Source organism: Lagopus muta, chromosome 23 (assembly GCF_023343835.1).
Source record: "Lagopus muta isolate bLagMut1 chromosome 23, bLagMut1 primary, whole genome shotgun sequence".
NCBI lineage: Eukaryota > Metazoa > Chordata > Aves > Galliformes > Phasianidae > Lagopus > Lagopus muta.
In genome coordinates this window covers 4,081,838-4,101,616 of record NC_064455.1, presented here as the reverse complement: position 1 = coordinate 4,101,616, position 19,779 = coordinate 4,081,838, and the positions used below count along the sequence as shown (strand labels likewise).

The following is a 19,779-nucleotide window of genomic DNA, read 5'->3' as shown; positions in this document are numbered from 1 at the left end:
TGGCCTTCTTTGTTCCATGTCAGCTGTGAATCAGGCATGTGGGCTGGGAGGATGGTGTGGGTCTGCGAGGTCGTCCATTGAAACAGTCTGACAAACAGACCTCGGAGCCCACAGATGGATGTTGTGTCTCTTGACTCCTCTATTCCATATGCTGTTTTGCAATAAACACATCACTTCTTCTGTACGTTGTTGTGCAAAAGTGGAAAGACAGGCTGAGCCCCAGCAGCGTGCTCCCACTCCTGTGCATCGGTTGGGCTGAGCGGTGTGGGGCTGATGCAGGTCCAGCAGGGCCGTGCTGTGCCTCGCTGTAGGAACGCCATGCTGCAGCAATACCCTGCTGCAGAAATACCCCACTACATAAATACCCCATGGCAGTGACACCCTGCTGTGGCAGTACCCTGCTGCAGTCACAACAGCAGCAGAAACAGCCTGCAGTGCAGGGCAGAACCTGGCACAGCCCCACAGCACCGCGGCACTCCTTGCGCCGGGGAAATCCCCAGCCAAAGGTAGCGAAAGCACAGCGTTGCCCCACGGAGCCAGACTGCTTAATCCCCAGGTAAGTGGAGGGAGAGGCCAGCCTTGTTTGCACTTCTGCATAGCCCACATTGCACAACGGCTGCGAGCTGTGCAGAGCACTGAGCCTCTGCTCCCAAACCAGGTGGCTCGTGGCTGCCAGCCAAACATTGCTGACGAGCTTTGCCTTAGATAAGCAGGCTGATGGACTCCCTCCCTGCTTGTAGCTGAAGCAGGTAGGGGAGCAGCTGCTGGACCCAAGAGCTGAGTCACATCAGGTCGGCAAGCAGAGCTCTCACTGCCACTGACATCAGAGAGCGGTGCAGCACACTCATCTCTGCCCCAGGTGACGCACATCCATCCGGTGAGAAGGCTCTGAGGCTCTGTCCCACATCGTGCTGGCAGTGTAGTCCCAGCACCATGCCTGTCCTCCTGGCCAGGATGAAGGAAATCAGAGCTTCCTGAGCCGTGCTGGATACAACTCAAATGCTCCCAGGCACATCAGGGAACAGCAAATTATGTGCAGCTCTAACGGGAGCAGCAGGGCTGTGGAGTGAGATGCTGCTCATATTCCCAGTGCTCACTGCAAGCCCAAAACTCCCAAAGGAATTAACCTCTTGAGTTTTAGAAGGGCAGGAACAGGGGGTTCCTTCCCTGAGACCTGGATGCACAGAGTCCAGACAGGGGTCAGCATCACAGGTCATCCTGTTCCTGCTCTCCCAGCTGCTGCCAGGTGATGCTCCAAATCTGGGCCAGACCTGCAGCAGCAACCACGGAGCAGCATATGTGCCTTTTGCTCAGGAAGTATTGGAGATCTTTGCCACACATTTCAATCCTTCCAGAGACAAGCCTGTGGGTGACTGACAGCCCCAGCCCTAACCAGGGGGCACGCTGGGGGCACATGGCAGTGGGTTGGGAGCTTGGCAGGATCCTGTGCCACGCTCGTGGTTCCTCAGTTCGAAACGTCCTCTTCCCAAATGGCTGTGACTCCTCCAGAGGTATTTACTCAGTGCTAGGCATAAATCCTCTGCTCTTCACTCCGCTGTGCGTGGGATCAAATCTTCCCCGACACTCTATTTAAACATCTTACGTTAATTCCACAAAATGTTTGTACAACATCCATTATTCTTTTAGCTGTGAAGTGGCAAACACTTCCAGGCACATCAGAACACAGCAAATCCACGGCTGTGATGCTGCACCCAAACAACGCTGGGGCTGAGCAGGCGGGGGCGATTCTGGAGATGTTTTTGGGGAAGGGACTGCGGGTGTTTCCCAGCAGAGGAGCAGAGCCTGGGAAGGGCTGAGCACTCGGTCACTGGCTGCTGTCACTGTCATTGCGTAACCACCTGGGTTTCCCCACCATTGTTTGTTCTTCGTGTCTGTTGCTGTTCTCTCCTTTGGACTCCGCTGTGGTAAACATGAGGTTATCCTAACGGGGTCCAGAGCAGGGCTTCTGAAAGGAGAGTGATTGGGAAAGCTCTGGGTCTTTCTGTGGAAAACATTTGCTGGGGACTGATTGCTGGCACTTGGAAAGAATCATCTGGATAATCAGTCACGGATGCATCCTGGGCAGGATTTGCAGTGGATATGTGGGTGAATCACTTTCTCAGGCTCAGCCAAACCCTTTCTTTGCTGCCAGCACAGCCAGCAGTGGGTTTGGGAAACAGCACCATAGGGCTGTGCCAGTGCCTGGCTGTGAGCTGATTCCACCCAGCAGACCTTGGGACATGCTCAGTCTGGGGTTCCCAGTGGGGCAGGGGGTTCATTCTGCAGCTCCTTTGCAGGATCCCTGTCTCAGCATCTCCAGATCAGACCCAATAGTGCTGGGAGCCTCCAGGGCATCAGGGTGATATGAGGATCCTGTTGGATCTGTACCTTCAACTTCCAACGACGACACGGGTTTACAAAGCCAAAAAGATCTCTGAAGGATAGCTCAGGAGAAATAAATAGCCAGGGTGTGCCCAACCCAGCTGTCACTGGGGAAATGAGCCCATTCTCCTGGAGCTAACACCAGGACCAAAGGTGGGGATCAAGGCTGCTGTTCGGAGTGGCACCCAGGGCTGTGTCTATTGAAGTGTACAGGAGTCATGATGCCAGCCACATCAGTTCCTCCAGTGTGGTTCCTTCAGAGGGGTTTGCCCTCATCCTGAGCAGAGGAGCTCTGCAAGGAGCCTTAGGCTGCGTGGGGAGTCAGCACCATGCAGAGAGCTCCTAAACAGCCGGGAAATCAGTTCAGAATATTTCAGAGAAAAGTGAGCATGTATTTCTGCAGCTGCAAAGGGATCCCACACTCTTGGATGAAGGCAGTTAGCAACACCATCAGTACTGTGGGCATACAGGCTCAAAACACAAGCAGTAACTTCTGCAAATCCTCGTTACGCTTCTCCATTTAGTGCTCCCTTGTGCCGCTTTCCCTTTTTTTGCAGAAGCCTCGAGCAACCTTTGCCCCTTTCGAGTCTCTCTGGCCACGGCACAGAGCAGGAGGGCTGGAGCAGGGCTCTGCACCTCCACCAGTGCCCAGGCACAGCTCCAAGGGGAGCGATGCCGATCAACACTTGCTGACAGCCAGCAATGCTGCTGCCATCAGAGACGTCTTTATTGCAGCGAGTGAGAGGAGCAGATGGTCTCTCCGTCAGCATCTCCATAAATGTGAGTGCTTGTGGCTATAAAAGAAAACTGCCATAAAGAGATGTTGCTAAGCTTTCCTCTCAGTGTTATTGCTCAGCTTTCCTCATGAGCCACAGTGACCCTCTTCCAAATAAAGAGCATAAATCATTGCTTGCTTTCCCCTTTGACTCCTGGATGTGCTGAGAACTATGTCATAAATCACACTGCTCACTTTTAGAGAAAAACCAGCTGCAGCTCTGCCAGCCTCTTGGATCTGTACATCACCAGTGATGGGAGAGCTCCATAGAACTACTGGTGATTGTTCTCACCACACAGGAACATGTGTTGATAAGCAGTGAGACCAGAGGCAGGTCACTGGTTTATTTGCAGTCTGACTTCTGGGCTCCAGCCATGGCAAGCCGGCACCTTTCTGTTCTGGGCCGAGCACCCTGGCACAGGGAGCCCATGGAATTCCATGCAGCCCATGGGCACTGAGCACATCTCCAAGTGAACAGTCAGACCTCAGGCTGCCTGCAGCTCCGTGGCTTCAGGCAGAAGTTGTTTGCGTGGTCACACAGCGCAGCATTCGCTGCTGCCACTGCTGTCTGCCCTATTTCCTGCTCTGCGATAAGTGGGATTTAGGACTGTGGAGCTGACGGGAATGCACAGCTCCCGGGGCAGCCCAGCTCAGCCCCATCCCTCCCAGCTGCTGTCGGATGAGCTCAGGCTCTGAGCAGATAGGGATGTGCCTTCCCCTAATTGCCCAGGGCTTGTCTACACAGGCTTTTTAAGAAAGTTAACATGAAGTAACAATCTAAAGTGGATTAAAGAGCATTAAAACTCTGCATAAAACTCTCATTGAGAATTAAAGTGGCCTTAATTTAGTTTAATTTAGTCCCAAAGACTGCTAAATAAGGCCACCTCAATTGTCCTTAATTAACATAAGTGTTCCCATATAGGCATTTGTAAATGAGGTTTAATTAGCCCATTTCAAGAAGACAGATCTGAGGGAGCTGCCTTTGGTTTCTGTAGGCAGGCAAGCCAGGTCGGCGGCCACTTTGCTGACGAGGCTCCCAGTTGAGGCCAACCAGCAGTAGCTTTGCAGTGCTGGCATCCCTTCACCAGGAACTGGCCCCAGGCTAGCTTCCTCCCCAGCAGCAGATTGTAAGATCCTCACATCCCACCTATTTTGACTGCATTAAGTATACGAGTGGGAGATGAAAGGCTTTGCCAGAGAATGGGCTCTTTAAAATCTGAGATACGGGAGTGGTAATCCCTAGAAAAATCCCTAGAAAAGTGTGATGTCAGGACTTTATGGGACTTGTTTGCGAGCAAGAAACCAGACAGGAGAAGAGCAGTTCTTTGCATTGAGTCAGGAAGGAACTGGAAGGAGATGGAGCAGAAGCCCATCCCTGGGACAAGGCTACTTCAGGCTGCCTGGCCACCACCAGTGCTGTTGGCTGCTTTGGTTTCTTTTTGGCTTACTGAAAGCACCGATTCTGAAAGATAACCCTTCCGCAGCAGGAAGCACGCTGCTGTCCACCCTGATAGCCAGGTTCGGTGTATGACGTGGTCTGGCATCATGCTCCATCAGCCCTCTGCCTCCCCCTCTGCTCACCAGTTCCTTATCAGGAAAGGCCACGTGCCTGTGTGCTCCGCAGAGGGGATTTCCGCACTGCTTTCCTGCAGGCACACATCTCCAGCGACAGGGCTGAGACGTGAGCACCAGAAATAGCAGCCAGCAATGCCAGAGGGGCTGCTCTCTGCCCTTTGACAGAAAGGGAATGATGCAGTGCTCTGCCTTCTGCTCAACCCTCTGTCCTCTCCTCATTACCACTCTGTGCTGCCGTACCAAAGCCTGCAGCCCTCCAGCTCAGACTCCCACCCCTCTGGCACCAGCAATGCCTGTCCCATTGCCCCATTCTGCCTCGATAACCCGGCAGAATGAACACTGAACTGATGTCAGACCAATGAGGATCCGACCGTGTGGGACAGACTGGCGCACAACTCAGCGTCTTTGCGGTGAGAGACCACTTCCCCAGCACAGCACGGTGCTTGTCAGCATCGAGACAAGGAAGCAGTGTGTGAGACAGAGTGCACTTCAGCAAAACGCTGTGGAAGTGCTCATGTCCCACCATGGAATCTATGCAATGGTATTAGAGTGTCTCTGACTGAGTCGATGCTATTCGGGCTCCTCTGATCATGCCTTCCTTCTCCTAGACAAGTTCTCTGTTGTGCAACTCCTTCGGCATTTCCCAGCCCAGGACAAGTCACTGCTCAAAAAGTGATGTTTGTGGGCTGCTGCTGTCAGTACCTCCTCCTCCTCTGTGCTGTGGAGCAGAGTGGGTCCATATCTTTCCAGACCACGTCACTTAAATGAGAGAGGGGTTCTATCACATTGTACAGGATGGGGGGCTCTGTCCATCAGTGATCCAAGCAGTGGCTTTGTTCTGGATATCTTCATGTCCTCAGAAGCCACAGCCTCCACAAGAGTCTTTGAAATGCCAAACAATTGCAGTAAACTTTCTCTTCAAAGCAATTTGCAAATGTAAAAAATATCAAAAGTAACCACTGACAGTGCTGGGGTGTGGGCAGAGTCTGACCCCTTCTGACTTTTAGGGTGGAGAAGCCAACATCCCCTCTCTGCATCCTGGCTTCTTTTTCAATGAAAAAGGCAGCATATGATTGCTGTTTTTGCATAAATCAAAAGATCCAGCTCTATGGATCTTGCGTGGGGTATTTCCTATAAAAAGCACATCTGTGGCCATGCTTTTTAGTGCAATAGACTCGAGCCTGGAAGCAAAAGTACACAAACAAATGCTAAATTCAAGCTGACTGGAGAAGATTCCAAGGGAAAGAAGAGTTGGGAAAGCACCTACTTAAGTACTGACTAAGGATATTATCTCTGATCAGAATCTAGCCTCTGTGTGTGTGTGACTGTTGAGTATACAGTGCGGTTTCAGACATGGCCAGAGACAAGAAAAAATGATTGTTTCAGGGTAACCACAAGGAAGATGAATGCAAATGTATTCCTGTAACTGGGAGAGTTCCCTTGCTCCTAACTCGGGCTCTGGTACATGGCCTCAGGGAAGCAAATTTGCAACTACCTACATTTAATTGTTTAGGAGTGATTAATCAGAAGTCAGAGTGGAACAATTTTTGCACGTTGTGAAATGTTAGCTCAATTCCCGTAGTTACAAATGGTCCATCTAGTGGTTCTAACAAACAGCCGGTATCAGTCCTATTTGCTGCTGGGTGCTCTTATCTCCTTCAGAAGCCTGGTTTGATAAGCCTCTGCCGGCTGAGTCACGGCTACCTGAATCACATCAGGGTCAAAGCAGCAGCTTGGCACGACAAACTCATGCCAGACAGCCCTGTGTGCCTAATGTGGCATGTAGGCACTCTATGGGATGGCCACCTCCAGCCAGGATGGGCCACTAGGGCCAGCACCGCTGCTGCCAGCCCTGAATAACCCTGCAGCACCTGTCTGTCAGGTGACTGCAGTGTCAACAGTGCTGTGCCCATGCTTCAGCTGGTGGAGGTGCAGCTCGTAAAGGACATAAAAATACATGGAGCACCTTCGCTGATAGGCCTTGTGGCTGTACATTGTGGCTGAACAGTTTTGGGCCCTTCATTACGTGAAAGACATTGAGGCCCTGGAGCTTGTCCAGAGAAGGGCAACAAAACTGTGATGAGTCTGGAGCACGGGGCTTATGAGGAGTGGCTTAGAGAACTGGGGTGGTTCAATCTTGAGGAGGCTCAAGGCCATCTTGTCACTCCCTACAATGACCTGAAAGGAGGTTGTGGCAAGGGGGGGTCAGCCTCTGCTCCCAGGTAACAGTGGTAGGATGACAGGTGGTGGCTCGAGTTGTGACTGGGGAAAAAGGTTGGATATTACAAAATATTTATTCTCATAAGAGTGGTGATGCGTTGGCACAGGCTGCCCAGGGAGTGGTGGATCACTGCGCCTGGAGGTGTTCCAGAACCACGGGGATGTGGAACTGAAGGATGTGGTTAGGGTGAGGATGGGTTGGGATTGGACTTGGTGATCTTAGAGGTCTTTTCCAACCCTAGTGATTCCATGATTCGCACATTCCTTTTGCTTAAAGCTGGCTACAGCTTTACAACTCGTCACTTCGTTTCTGTCTCCCTCTGTTTCTCTCCTTTTCTAGTTTCGGATTTTCTGTGGACTGAAGTGTGCTGAAGTGCTTCATGACAGCTCGTAGGTCAAAGTCTGGTCTTTATGGTGCTGAGTTTCAGCAGGTGTAATGCCGCAGGTCAGGTGGGTGCTCCCTCAGCAAGCACCCAGCACAGCACCCGACATCTGCCTCTAACGCCGCAGCTGCACTTCACCTGAGCTGGTGGGAGGAAGTAGAAAAAAAGCCAGGGCTGCAGTCATTAGAATCATGTCTTTTAGTGGTTTTAACCTTAGAAGAGCAGCAGGCAAGAACAAGCTGGAAAGCCATCTGAAGAACCAGCAGCTCCACGCGTTTCTGCGGGGTGTGCCGACGTGTGCTCACCCAGGGCTTGGCTCCAGGGCTCAGTGGGCCTCCCGCACCACGCACAGCCCAGCATCAGATCACAAAATCGAGAGTAAACAACGGCCCTTGCAGCGGAGCAGGAAGCAGATGAACAAATTTCCCTTACGAACTCACTTGTCAGGGCACATCTGCCTTTATTGCAACACGATTTGCATAAAAGCCAGGTGTTTGCAGAAGAGGACCTGTCTCTACACCCAGCGTGGTTATTCTGCGAGGAGGCACTCGGCGAGGGGGGGCGGGGGGAGCTGGAAAGAGACCAAAGGGAACCGAAGGGGCCGGGGTAGGCGGTTGGGGCAGGGGGCGCAGCAGGCCGCAGCGGGCCCCACGCGAGGCCGCGGGCCAGGCTGTGCGTTAGGCCGCACGTTAGGCCGCAGCAGGCGGCAGCGGGACCCACGCGAGGACGCGGGCCGGGTTGTGCGTTAGGCCGCGCGTTAGGCCGCAGCAGGCCGCGCCGCCTCCCCGCCCCGCTCCGCCTCAGGGCCGCGGCCGGGCGTGGCACGGGGCGGACCGGGAAGCGGCCGCCGCTCCGCCCTCCCCCTCTCTGCCCTTCCGCGTTGGCGCAGCGCTGCCCCGGTATAAAGCGGGGCCGCCGCCCGGCCCGCTCTGGCCCCATGGAGATGCTGCGGTGGCTGCGCGGTGGGAGGCCGGTAAGGGTTGGGCTGGATTCGGGGCGGGGGTCCTGCGGAGGGTGGGGGGCTCTAGGGAGGGCTGAAGGCCGGGGTTGGGGAAGGAGAGAGAGGCCCTACGGGCTGTGCCGCATCGCCCCTAACGCTGTCGTTTCGGCCCGCAGGTCTGGAGTGCGAGTGAAGGCCGAGAGACAGCTGAGGGCGGCCATGAGTGCGGGCAGCTTGTCCTCCCTGCTGGGCTGCCCCGGCTGGCGTGAGGCGTTCCCAGTGTTCAGACAGCAGTTCAGTCGGCTGGAGGAGAGGATGAGCTCCAGAGATCCATGTGAGAGTGGTTACCTCAGCCTGGGCCGGGCTCTGAGCCGTGAGGAGGGCGTTGGGCCCACTGTGCTGGGCATGGAGCCCGTGGGGAGCCCCACACAGGAGCCCCCCGACAGCCTTGAGATGCAGCTGAAGGTGGACTTCTTCCGCAAGCTGGGCTACTCCTCTGAGGAGATCTATGTTGTACTCCAGAAGCTTGGTCTGAATGCTGATACCAACACTGTCCTCGGGGAGCTGGTGAAGCATGGCCCGGCTGAGCGAGAGCCCACAGAGACCCCTCAGGAGACCAAGGAAGCTCCTTTGGTCCCTCGAGGAGGAGCTGCCAACAAGACTCCTGCACCTGTGCCACCTCTGGAGGAGAAGGAGAGTGATAACCTGAAGCCCATTGTTATTGATGGAAGCAACGTGGCAATGAGGTGTGTCTGGGGCTTGAGAGTAGGCCCTTCTGGGGTAGTTTGTGCTTAATGTGACCCTTAAGTGCTCCTGTGAGGTGGTGATTTTCTCTATTTCTGTAGCTGTGAGGCGTGCCATGATCTAACAGCCTGGGGTCTGAAAAACTCAGGGTTTTTCACAAAAAACTACAACTGGATGTTCTGGTGGTGGCTGGTAATATTTTCCAATGTACATCACCAGTGTGTGTAGCTGTTTCTTGAGGGTGACGGCCCAAATGGCTCCTTCTACTTGTGGTCTCTACTAGCTCTTACTGTGGTCAGTACCTATTCTGCCAGTAGCGGATGTGCTTCATGGTTAAACAAAGTTTCCTTCCCTCCTGTAGCTGCTGAGGAGGATAACAGAAGATACATTGTCCTCTTACCTAATAGTTTTATATAAGCTTCTGTAGCACTGAGTTGCTCAATACCTAATTATGGGGTTAATTAGAAAAGGCTTTAATATGATTCCGTCTCTGGCGTTGGAGGCCAGTCTCCAGACTGGGAGTCAGGTATTTTTGTGCATTGTGGAAGATGCTCGAGTTTGGAACGGGCCACTCTGCTAAAGAGTGGCCAATTCTGCCACTTCTGACAGCTGTGATAGCAAGGCAGGGCTGCAGCCCATCTTCAGCATGTTGGATGTTCTGGTGTTGGTCGAGCAGGTTCTGTCAGACAATGTAGGAAGGCCACTAGAGTTGTCTGACAATAATTTGGGTTCACAGGAATCCTAATAGTCACGGGGCACAAGTATCCTTGCACTGGGCACTTTTCAGTTCAGTGTCCACACTGATTCTCCTTCCACCTTTGTTTTTGGTCCCCTTATGATGGGAGTTGCTTGCCACCACCCCAGCTCTAGATGTTGAATTTTCCTCAGCTGCACACAAATGGGTGCCATTGGCTTAACGCACCAGAGTTTGAAATTGGGCTCCATGGTTAAGAAGCACTTCTTCACTGTTTTAGTTTAATAGGTCTTGTAATGCATGTTTGTGTACACGTGCTTGCTTATTAAAAGAAATGAGTGCACATAGCTGTTGTGTATGTCATTGCAGACTTCTTCCTAAGGTGAAAGTGCTGAATGGAGACTTGTTTGCAGGTGTGGTTTTCACTGAGCCATGGCTGGCAGTTCTAAGAATAGAAGTGAGAAAAGCTGGGGTACGATCTGCTGTGTGCCCAGCTGACAGAGCCTCCAAGTCCCCATGCAAACATGATGCTCCCTGGCCCCACTCTGTTGTCAACAGAATAAAATATTTAACTTTGGAGTCTTCAGGAGAGTCCTGTGCTCAGCAGCTGTGCTGTTACCTGAGATGTGGAGCTGATCCGTATGATTCTTGTGGTGAAGTTTACCTTAGTTAAGTAGGTAGGCTTAAACAACAGCATTGGTTGCATTGATTGAATGAGGAACCTCTTACCCATGAGAGTTACCCCATAAAGTGCAGCAGATTACAGCAGATGTGACTCAGGCAGACCAGGCAGTAATAACAGTGGCAACAGGACAGAGTTTGACATGAGAAACACGGTCTGGCTTTTCTTTTTTTTTAAGCAACTTGCTAGAAGGGGAATTCCATTCTGAAACTTCCTGTATTGATGGTGTGTGATGTTCCCTGCTGATTCATTTGCAGTGTGTACAGCGGCCTCCCTGAACAGCTCTTGACAAACATATGCAAATCATAGTGGAAATTAGCTTTTACTTCCTTCTAAGGGAATTTTTTCTTGGCTGCTGCCAAATCAGATCAGCCTGGCTGTAGGCTCTAGGGTGGTAGCAGGGGCTCATAAATGAGAAATAAGCAGAGGATGTTAACCTGTGTCTATCCATAGTGAAAGCAGTCTGATACTGGCAGAGTTCTAGCTAATCTTTCCTGTGATTGTTAATGCTAACCTTTCTGTAACTTGGGATTCTTAATGGAGATAAGTGTCTCTTTAGGTGTGTGTTCTCTTGTTAAATGCGTCGTTCTTCTGGAATAGTTCATCTGGAACAACTCTTCAGTTCTCTTAATAGCTTCCGAGAAAGGTGGCTTGCTGGAACTAGAGCATGCAGGCTTGGCTGGGTTTGACTTTTCAAGTCCTCTAGAAAACAGAAACTGTTGGATTTGGTTGCTGTAGAGGTGGGTGAGGGGGGAAAAAACACTGAGCTTATTCAGCTAGGAAGTGGCTTTTTACATATGCAAAACAAATCTGGGTTATATTTAAGAAGGCTGGTGGACTTGCTTTGATATAGTACAGCACAATGTGATGACAGTTGGAAAATAATGCTAGATTCATAATTGCTTTACAGAAAAGCAGTATTTATTCCTAGACCTGGGAAATCTTGAATGTTTTTAATCCATTAATAAGATAATAGGTTTATTTCTATTTGAATGCATGCAGCTTTTAGTTTTCATTCCTTTTAATATTGCTTTTTTTCATGATGGCCTAAGAAGTTTGGTGTTTCAGAAAGGGGGGAGAAGCTTAAATGTGTCAGCAAATTAGTACAGGTTAAACACTTAAGCTTGTGACTTTGAGGACTGGGCATGAGCTCAGCAACACTGCTGTGTTGTGTGAGGTGTTGGGGCGTCTGGTTACCTTCCCTCTCTACTTTCCTTTCCTCTCTGGCATTGTGTGAAGATGCTTCAGCCATTTCATGTGACCTGTGCTTCAGCTTTGCTTGTCCAGGTTTGATTTTTGCACTGTCTCCCTTGTTGTGCTCTTTAGGGATGTGTTCACCCACTGCCTCTCAAGTCTCCACATCTGGGGGTATCTTCCCTGATTACAGAACCCTGCTGTGAGCCTGTGTACAACCTGCTGGGCTCCATGTGCTACAGGAGGCTGTCTTGTACCTCATAGTGCTTATATTCATCTTTCTCTGCCTCACCTGTGAGGTCCTGTGTGCATTCAGACATTGTCTAGCTGTGGTGTTTGCTTTGTGTTCTGTATAATGCACTGGGCTGTAAGTGTCTTGGAGTTGGTGTCCCTCTGTGATAGACAGGATGTGTTTGATTAAGCTTGTGTGCAGCTTTCAGCACTGACCCAGCTGTGCCCTGGAGCTGTGGGCCTGTTTCTAAGGTGCCTTTGGCTACAGAGCTCAATACAAATATCCAGAGGCACAGCAACGCAGCTGTGTCCTGTGCAAGTCCACACAAGACACTTTGCTTACAAAAGTGAAGATTAACAAACATTTCTCACAGATACCCCTAATTTGCTGTTCAATCTTGTGGCTTGACACCACTTATCTTCAATATAATAAAACATGTCTTGGTGTCACTACAAAATGCAGGCTTAGATCCCCAGAATGACAAATCAGGCTGCAACAGAGAGACATTGAAAGTCTGCCAGAGCCATTATCAACAGCAAAGCTGATAACACTGTAAATAGTGGCACTGATAGAACACGACTGGTAGTTTCCTCATAGAGGTTCTGCAAACTTACTGATATGGAGTAATGAATAATGAAGCAGCTTTTAATATTGTAGGTGGTTTCTGACACTGTTGCTAAACTTTGTTTCTTAGCTGCCAAGTGCTCTTGGGACATTGAGCACCGGTGAAGGGAAATGTTGATATTTCATGCAAATGTGCTATTTGCATGAAGCATCAGCAACTGAAGAGGCATCCTGCCTCAGTGCTGATGTCACTGGGGTAAGAGTGCACAAAATGGTGTGTTTTCCCTAAGTTATCAAAGCAGCTTCGTAAGCAGATCCCTTTGTGGAAGTGCAGTTTGCCCTGGCTTGGCCGTTGGCACACGCTAGCAGAAAAGGACAAAGGAAGTTCAAGATCACGTTGTACTCAGGGCTAAAAATAAAGAGCTGAAGCAAAAGGCCCTGCTTCAAAGGAGCAGTTACAGCTGCTTTGTTCTTCCCACTGAAAACTTGGCTGTTTGTTGGTGTACTGAGGTGCTAAAAGCAATGGTAAAACCTGGTGCTCCTCCTTGAGATCAGCATGTAATACTGATTCTTACTGCTCCAACGCTGAAGGTTGTTTTAATTGCTGAATCTGTTTGTTTAATCTGTTGCCTCACTGATCTGTGCATCACCTGAATATTGAAACCCTTTATTTTCTTCACTGCAGCCATGGAAATAAAGAGGTGTTCTCCTGCAGAGGAATCCTTCTGGCTGTGCAGTGGTTTTGGGACAGGGGACACAAGGATATTACAGTGTTTGTGCCGTCTTGGAGGAAGGAACAGCCACGACCAGATGTACTTATAACAGGTGTGGAAATATGAAAGCCAAGAGCAGCTTTTCAGGCTTATTGCTTTGTCGCTTAATGAGCTTGCAAAGTTCTGGGTAGTTAGTAATTAACTTATGAATGGAAGATCTGAGCAGTAGGAGATCCAATAAGCTGTGCTGACCAGTGAGATTTAAAGTCATTAAATTCTCCCTTAAGCAAGTTCTTGCCTGGATCAGTTGGAATAATTCAGAGAACAAAGAATGTAATACTGCTCTGCTTAACTTGTCCTTCATAATTTGAATTCTCCTTTCAGGGAAACACCTTTAATGCTATATTTGACTAACATGTTTGACACTAGAAAGTACAGAGTTTCGATGCACTAGAAGTAAAACCTCAATAGGAGTACAGTCAGGTTTCTTCAAATAGAAAGAAGTTTGCTCTCAGCTTATGAGGAGCTGAGATTTCCAAGTAAACCTACTCAAAAGTAACTTGTGCACACAGTGTTACTATAAAATATGCCAGTCTTAAATGCAAATCAGTACCTTGTATGCAAGATGTGGATGGGACACCCTGTGTTTCAATAGCCTCATGTTCCTGAGTGTTCCCAGATGGGAATCCACCTCTGATAGACTCAAAAGGTAGCATGAAAAAAGAGGGGAGGGTTGCAAAGAAACGAGTTGGCCATTGTTCTTTACAATGTTACCTTATGGGTGGGAAGACCTTTGTGCTGTGCACATTTGTGATGTGGTGACAGTTGTGTTTGTTGCAGATCAGTACATTCTCCGTGACCTGGAAAAGAAGAAGATTTTGGTCTTCACTCCTTCCAGACGGGTTGGGGGCAAACGTGTTGTCTGCTACGATGATCGATTCATTGTGAAACTGGCACACGAGTCTGATGGCATCGTGGTTTCTAATGATACGTATCGGGACCTGCAGAATGAACGTCCTGAGTGGAAGAAATTCATTGAGGAGCGTCTGCTGATGTATTCCTTTGTTAATGACAAGTATGTTCCCACTGTCTTGGCTTTCAAAGTGGTCTGTGGGAGCCTGCGATCTTTTTTAATGAAGGGAGGGTAACGAGGTGTGAAAAAGGGAAAAGGGTGGTAGAGAATGGGAGAAAACAATCCCATAGATACTTCTGTAGAAGGAAGAGAGACAGGAAGAACTCCTCCCTGGCTGTATAAGGTATGAAGAGCTGGAGTCAATGGCTGCACGTGGTTTGCAGGTAGGAGCTCTGCTCTGGAAGAGTTCTTGGGAAAGCTCTAGTGCTTGATTTCCTCCCAACGCTGTCATTGGCAGGCCCAGCCCCAAGTGCTGCTTTTAGTCAGCAGCACAGCACAAAACCTCTTCTGTGCCTGAGGAGAAGCACTTCTTTCCAGTCTGTACCAGGTGATAAGCAGTGAAATGGGAAAGTTTTTTAGGGCTCATAACTTTTAATGCTTGGTGAAATGGGAGACTTCTATAAGAAGTGAAACCCTGGCCCCAGAAGGTGAGCTGTTCCTGATTAAGATATCTATTTTTTCTTTTTAATTATTTTTAGGTTTATGCCTCCAGATGATCCATTGGGGCGGCATGGCCCCAGCCTGGATAACTTTCTGAGAAAGAAACCTGTGGTGCCAGAACACAAGAAGCAGCAGTGCCCTTATGGTAAGATTTGCCTTCTGAACATCAAAACTTCAGTCCCTATACGAGTGTAACTCGTGCATTTGGTAAAATTCAGCTGTCATTCCTTGCTATCTGTGCTTTTTTTTCCTTGCAGGGAAGAAATGTACTTATGGAATTAAGTGTAAATTCTACCACCCTGAAAGAATCAATCAACCCCAGCGCTCATTAGCTGATGAACTCCGTGCCAATGCAAGATTGTCTCCTACCAGAAGTACCAGTGCTGTCAAGGAGGAGAAAAAGGGCAAAAGAGGTTCCCAGGCAGAGCTCTTGTGCTCTGGGTCTACAGAGAGTGATAAAAGCTCTTTGCAGAAGATCTCTGCAGAGAGGAAAAGCTTGACACATAAAACAAAGCCCAATGATGTTCCGCTTCAGATCAAAGGCTGTGTGTCAGGCAGTGCTCCTGCTAACAGTGGGAGCCACAGGTCCTCTGAAAGGTACCAGCATCCTCATATGGACTCTCTGTCTTACATCTCTCAGGAGCATCTTGACTCAGGCATTGGGTCTCTGGAGAACCAAATGTCTGACATGTGGCCTTACAGATCTACCAGTCACTGTGATCACTCCCATGCCGAGCAGGTGACAGTCTGCTCCTGTGGTAGGCAGAGACCTGTCTACCCACACTCTCCCAGCTTAGAGCAAAACGGTCTGGTCTCTTACAAGCATGGTTCCCATAAATCTTCTGCCTCTGGTGCTAGCTTCTTGCAGTATAACCCTGAGATACCTCACTCAGGGCCACCTCACTCTTTCTCAGGCTATGGGGTACCTGTCCATCCAGCTAATGCTGGGCAGTACAGTCTCCCCAGTGAGTACAATGCCCCTTCTCTTCCTTCGCTTCATTCTCGTGAGTACTGGTCTGAGCCCTACCAGATGCCTCCTCCCCAGGTGAGATCTACCAGCGTGCGAGATCCTCACTCAGTGCAGAGAGCCCCAGGGCCAACGTATGGTGATTCCTGCCAGTGGACTGTGTCTGATCAGTTTGCAGAGGAGAGGGCCAATGTTCATGTCAAGCTGTGTGGCATATTCCATCCCCATTTAGTTGATGCTGTGATGAGCCGTTTCCCTCAGCTTTTGGATCCCCAAAAGCTTGCCGCAGAGATATTAACCTACAAATCCCAGAACCCAGGTATATGAAGCAGATGCCAAGGGTAGCCAGCATGCTAAGCTTGTGGGCAGTGTTTGCACTCTGTAGCTGCCATTCGAGGGCTCCTCTTTGTTCCCTGCAAGTCCCAGCTGGAGGCTGGATACCAGATGTGGCATGTTCACAGCGATTTCTGGTCTGGTCATGACTGTGTCCCTCTTAAAGATGTGAGAGTAGGTTATGGTCCCTGTCATCCTCAAAGGATGCTGAAGAGAATCTAGGTGCAGGACAGGAGAAAAGGCTGCTGTTTCAGAGCAGATCTTTCCTATGGGATTTACATGGTGAGTAAGGCACACCCTAAATTCCTGCAGTTCAAAACTGTGTATGGCCTCGTTCCTCCCGCTAGCTCAAGCTTTGTTTTGGCTTGGATTGTTAGCAGGCATGCAGAGGGAGGATTCTGTGGGGCTTGTGAAACAAAAACATGTATGTGAAACATACGATCTCTAGTTGTGTGAGGCTCATTTCTGAGGACTGAAATGTGTTGTCGAGGCTGTTCCTAGCTCTTTGCTAAGTTATCAATCCAACGTGAAGTTAGGTTTAGCTGTCTTAGATTTGACTTTATTGGTGCACTTGTTTAGTGATACCCCTCCCACTTCAGCTCGCCTCCCTGAGCTGAGGCAGTTCTATGATATACACCACAAGTGCTCAGCAAGCTGCTCAGCTCCTAGAAGCACTGGGGGTTAGGAATAGAATTCATCCTGAGAAAGGAAGGAAGACCCGACGCTGCTCCGAAGCTGCAGTGAGCTGTGTTTGCTGGAGAAGGCAGTCAGTTGTCAGGATGTGGATGGCCGTGCTGTTGAGGCTTCTCTAAAGATTGTCCTTGCCTGGTATCCTATCTTTGGCTATCTGTGTAACACTGACAAAGAGGATTTATGATACAGTGCCTTTTGTCTTCAGACAGCAATAGTTCTGAGCATTCAGTAAAACAGCTGCTGCCAATACTGTTCCTGAGGACTCCTTAATACTTTTCAAAGCTGTTGCTTCGTCTTCCTTCTCACTGATATTTTCCTGTCCCCTTCAGCTTTGTCAGACTGTAACAGCATCCAAAAATGTAGACTTACTTGGTAAGGCTGTTCCCCTTTCATTCCTTCTTCCTCTAAGAAGTTGTGTGGTTTTGTTTTTTTAATTGTAGATACTGTAATAGATTTTAAATATGCAAAAAACAACGATTGCTGTAGTAATTGGTTCTGGTCCTGGAATTTCACTGTGTTACGGTGCAAGGATGTTTCCTGCACTGCAGGCCAGAAGCAGTTGATTTGTTGATGCACATTGTATCTGTGTTTTGTGTGTTGGGTTTTTTTTAAGTACGTCCATCTCGTGGTTAAACCAAGGCTGTCGAGTGGCAGATCATCAAGGGGAGAGTGGAATACAGTGGAAAGCTGAGGAATGGTTCTGTCTATTACCCACCTTCCCTCTGTCCAAGGAGTGACCTACCCAAACAGGCACCATGTGCCGTAAAAACCACAGGGACACAGAAACCTGTATACCTGGTTAATGATGATACATTACAAATTAGTAATGTTTCATGTTAGTAAGCAAAATGCTTCTTAATTTTAAGTAACCTGATACTTCGTGTATTTGTAAATTACAGGAAAAAAGAAAAGAAATGGTTTTTAATGTTATTGTCCAACAACTTGATGCTTGATGCTGTTGTTCATTAGTGCTATCCTTGACTCAGCCACTGTGTTACTTGGCGTGGTGTGTTTTGTTTTCCTGGCAGAGTGCTGATATACTCCTGCAGTCGGAAGGCTAACGATTCCTGCTCCGAAGCTGACATGTTACTGAACTTTGTGTATCATTATGCAGTGTGTAGGTTATGTACTGAGTGGAGGCAGCTGTGTGGAAGCCGTGGCGAAGTAAGAACCCGTGTTATATAAATAAATACTGCTGAGTTGAACTTTGGGCTCTGCTGGCTTTTTGGAAGAGGTTATCCTGCCTCCCTGGGGTTCCTCTGATGCTCTCAGACCTTTGCATGGAATCTAACAGCAGCAGCAGTGGCTGGATGTCGTTAATTGATCTAAGATGGTAGGTCTTAAACTGCTTTAGTAGGTAACACGTCCAGTTACTGAAGTGAACCCACTGTGCAGGGGATGCAGTGGTTGTTAAGGTGCCACGAGGCTGCAGTGTGGTGGTGTGAGGGCATCTAACTTGTTGGTGTGACAGCTGTGCTGTGGTTGGGTGTCTCAGGTGATGGGGGTCACGCATTCCTGATCCTTCTGGGGGGACGTGTGGGTCGTGCAGCAGTTCTGTGGCAGAGCATGGAAACAAATGCACACGTTGTACAGTTATACAGCACAGTTGAGCCAGGTGTGAGCATGATAACAGAAGAACAGAGCAGCTGCCACGTCAAGCTTTGCTCTATAGCTTTGTTAGAGCTCAAAGGAGGTGCATAAGGGTATGAAGTGCCTGTTTCAGGTGCATCTGTTACCTGCTGTATGTAGTGCAGCATATTATGTGACTTGGCATGTTTTTTTTTTTATTGCCTTTATTAAAGGTCATGCTCTTAATTTAATCCAAGGCAGTGGTTATTTTGAGTTCATCAAAAGGCAAGGGAAACAGTTGCTCCTGGTTTTTGAAGTGAAGCACTACATGGAAGGTGATTTATCTGTTGCAGAGGACTCCTTTGGAGGCTGTTGTGTGAAACCTAAGGAAGCTCATGGTGCACTGTGTGTGGCCAGGACCTTGGTGATGGGAGAACCAAGTGCTGTGTCAGCTCTTAACCTGGTGGGGACTTCAGTTTGTTGTAGTGGGACCTGCATCTGCTGCTGTAGTTGGAGATACTTGGCTGAGTGCGACTTAGGGCACGCAGTGTGCCCAGCTCTGGGCTCTGCTGTTGCTGAGGGATTGCCAGCACATCCTGTGGCTCACTGCTTCCTGGTGCTCTGCAGGGGAGGACCTGTCACGACTGCAGTGTCTGCATGATTTCTTGTCCATCTAAATAGGTTAAATCTTCTTGTCAGCTTGCTCGTAAATTAAATGCAGCCGAGGAGGTCAGCTGCAGCACCCTGTGGGGAAGCTGTCTGTACTTTAATGGGGTGACTGTGCCAGGGAGAGGCCAGGGCAGGAAAATCTCCTTTGATGTGAAATAGAGGAGGCCGAGGGGCTGTGCTGTGGTGCTTAGAGGAGAGCCATCTCTTTCTCTTCCCAGCAGTGCTAGAAATAGGTGCAGAGGTAGTTAAACATCATCAAGGCTTTGCTTCCTCTGTGCAATGAAAGGAAGGGGAAGAGCCCTCCTTTGGAAGTCAGTGCAGCAGGATATCTTAACTTGCCCTTTCTTCGGAGTACTGAAGAGGAGCACGGTGCTGTGGCAGAGGTTGGGGCAGAGCCTGCTGCATTCCCACCTTACCTCTGTGTGAAGTGCAGCCTGGTCCTGGAGGCTCTGCCTGCTGTGCCCCCGGCTCTTCTTGCTGAATTACCCTGTGAGCTGCCCTGCTCTCTTCTGCAGGAGGATTTCCAGGCTGTGGCTGGCTCAGCTCTAATATTTCAGTACATCTTTTGAGGCAGGAATCTGACCTCCAGCTGGGGCCATGGGAAAGGGGCAGGTGCTCCTAGCCGTGTGGGGCAGGCTGTGCTACAAGGAAGCATTTCCAGCATGAAGGGTAGAGGGAGAAAGCAAGGCAGGAAGCAAGCAGAGATGCCTCAGCTGGAAAGAAGCTGCTGCTGTGAGATGGGAGAGAAGTGAAGCTGTGGGTGCTGCCTGCAGGCTTCTGTCAGTGCTCACCCTCCAGCCATGCTGCTTGACAGTGCTCCTCAGGGCCTTGTGCTCCTTAAGGCCAGGGTTTGCAAGTGACATTTTTTCCTTTAGGG

The 19,779-nt window shown here is 49.6% G+C and overlaps 1 protein-coding gene across 1 annotated transcript; it reads left to right on the top strand.

Annotated features, from left to right (window-relative positions):
* Window positions 1-8,156: 8,156 nt before the first annotated feature.
* ZC3H12A (zinc finger CCCH-type containing 12A) lies at window positions 8,157-17,869 on the top strand. The gene is made up of 6 exons (XM_048968884.1): window positions 8,157-8,308; window positions 8,452-9,021; window positions 13,071-13,210; window positions 13,939-14,173; window positions 14,710-14,816; window positions 14,929-17,869. Exons 2-6 carry the CDS (start codon window positions 8,495-8,497, stop codon window positions 15,963-15,965), a joined length of 2,046 nt encoding a protein of 681 aa, XP_048824841.1. The 5' UTR covers window positions 8,157-8,308; window positions 8,452-8,494; the 3' UTR covers window positions 15,966-17,869.
* The last annotated feature ends 1,910 nt before the right edge of the window (window positions 17,870-19,779 follow it).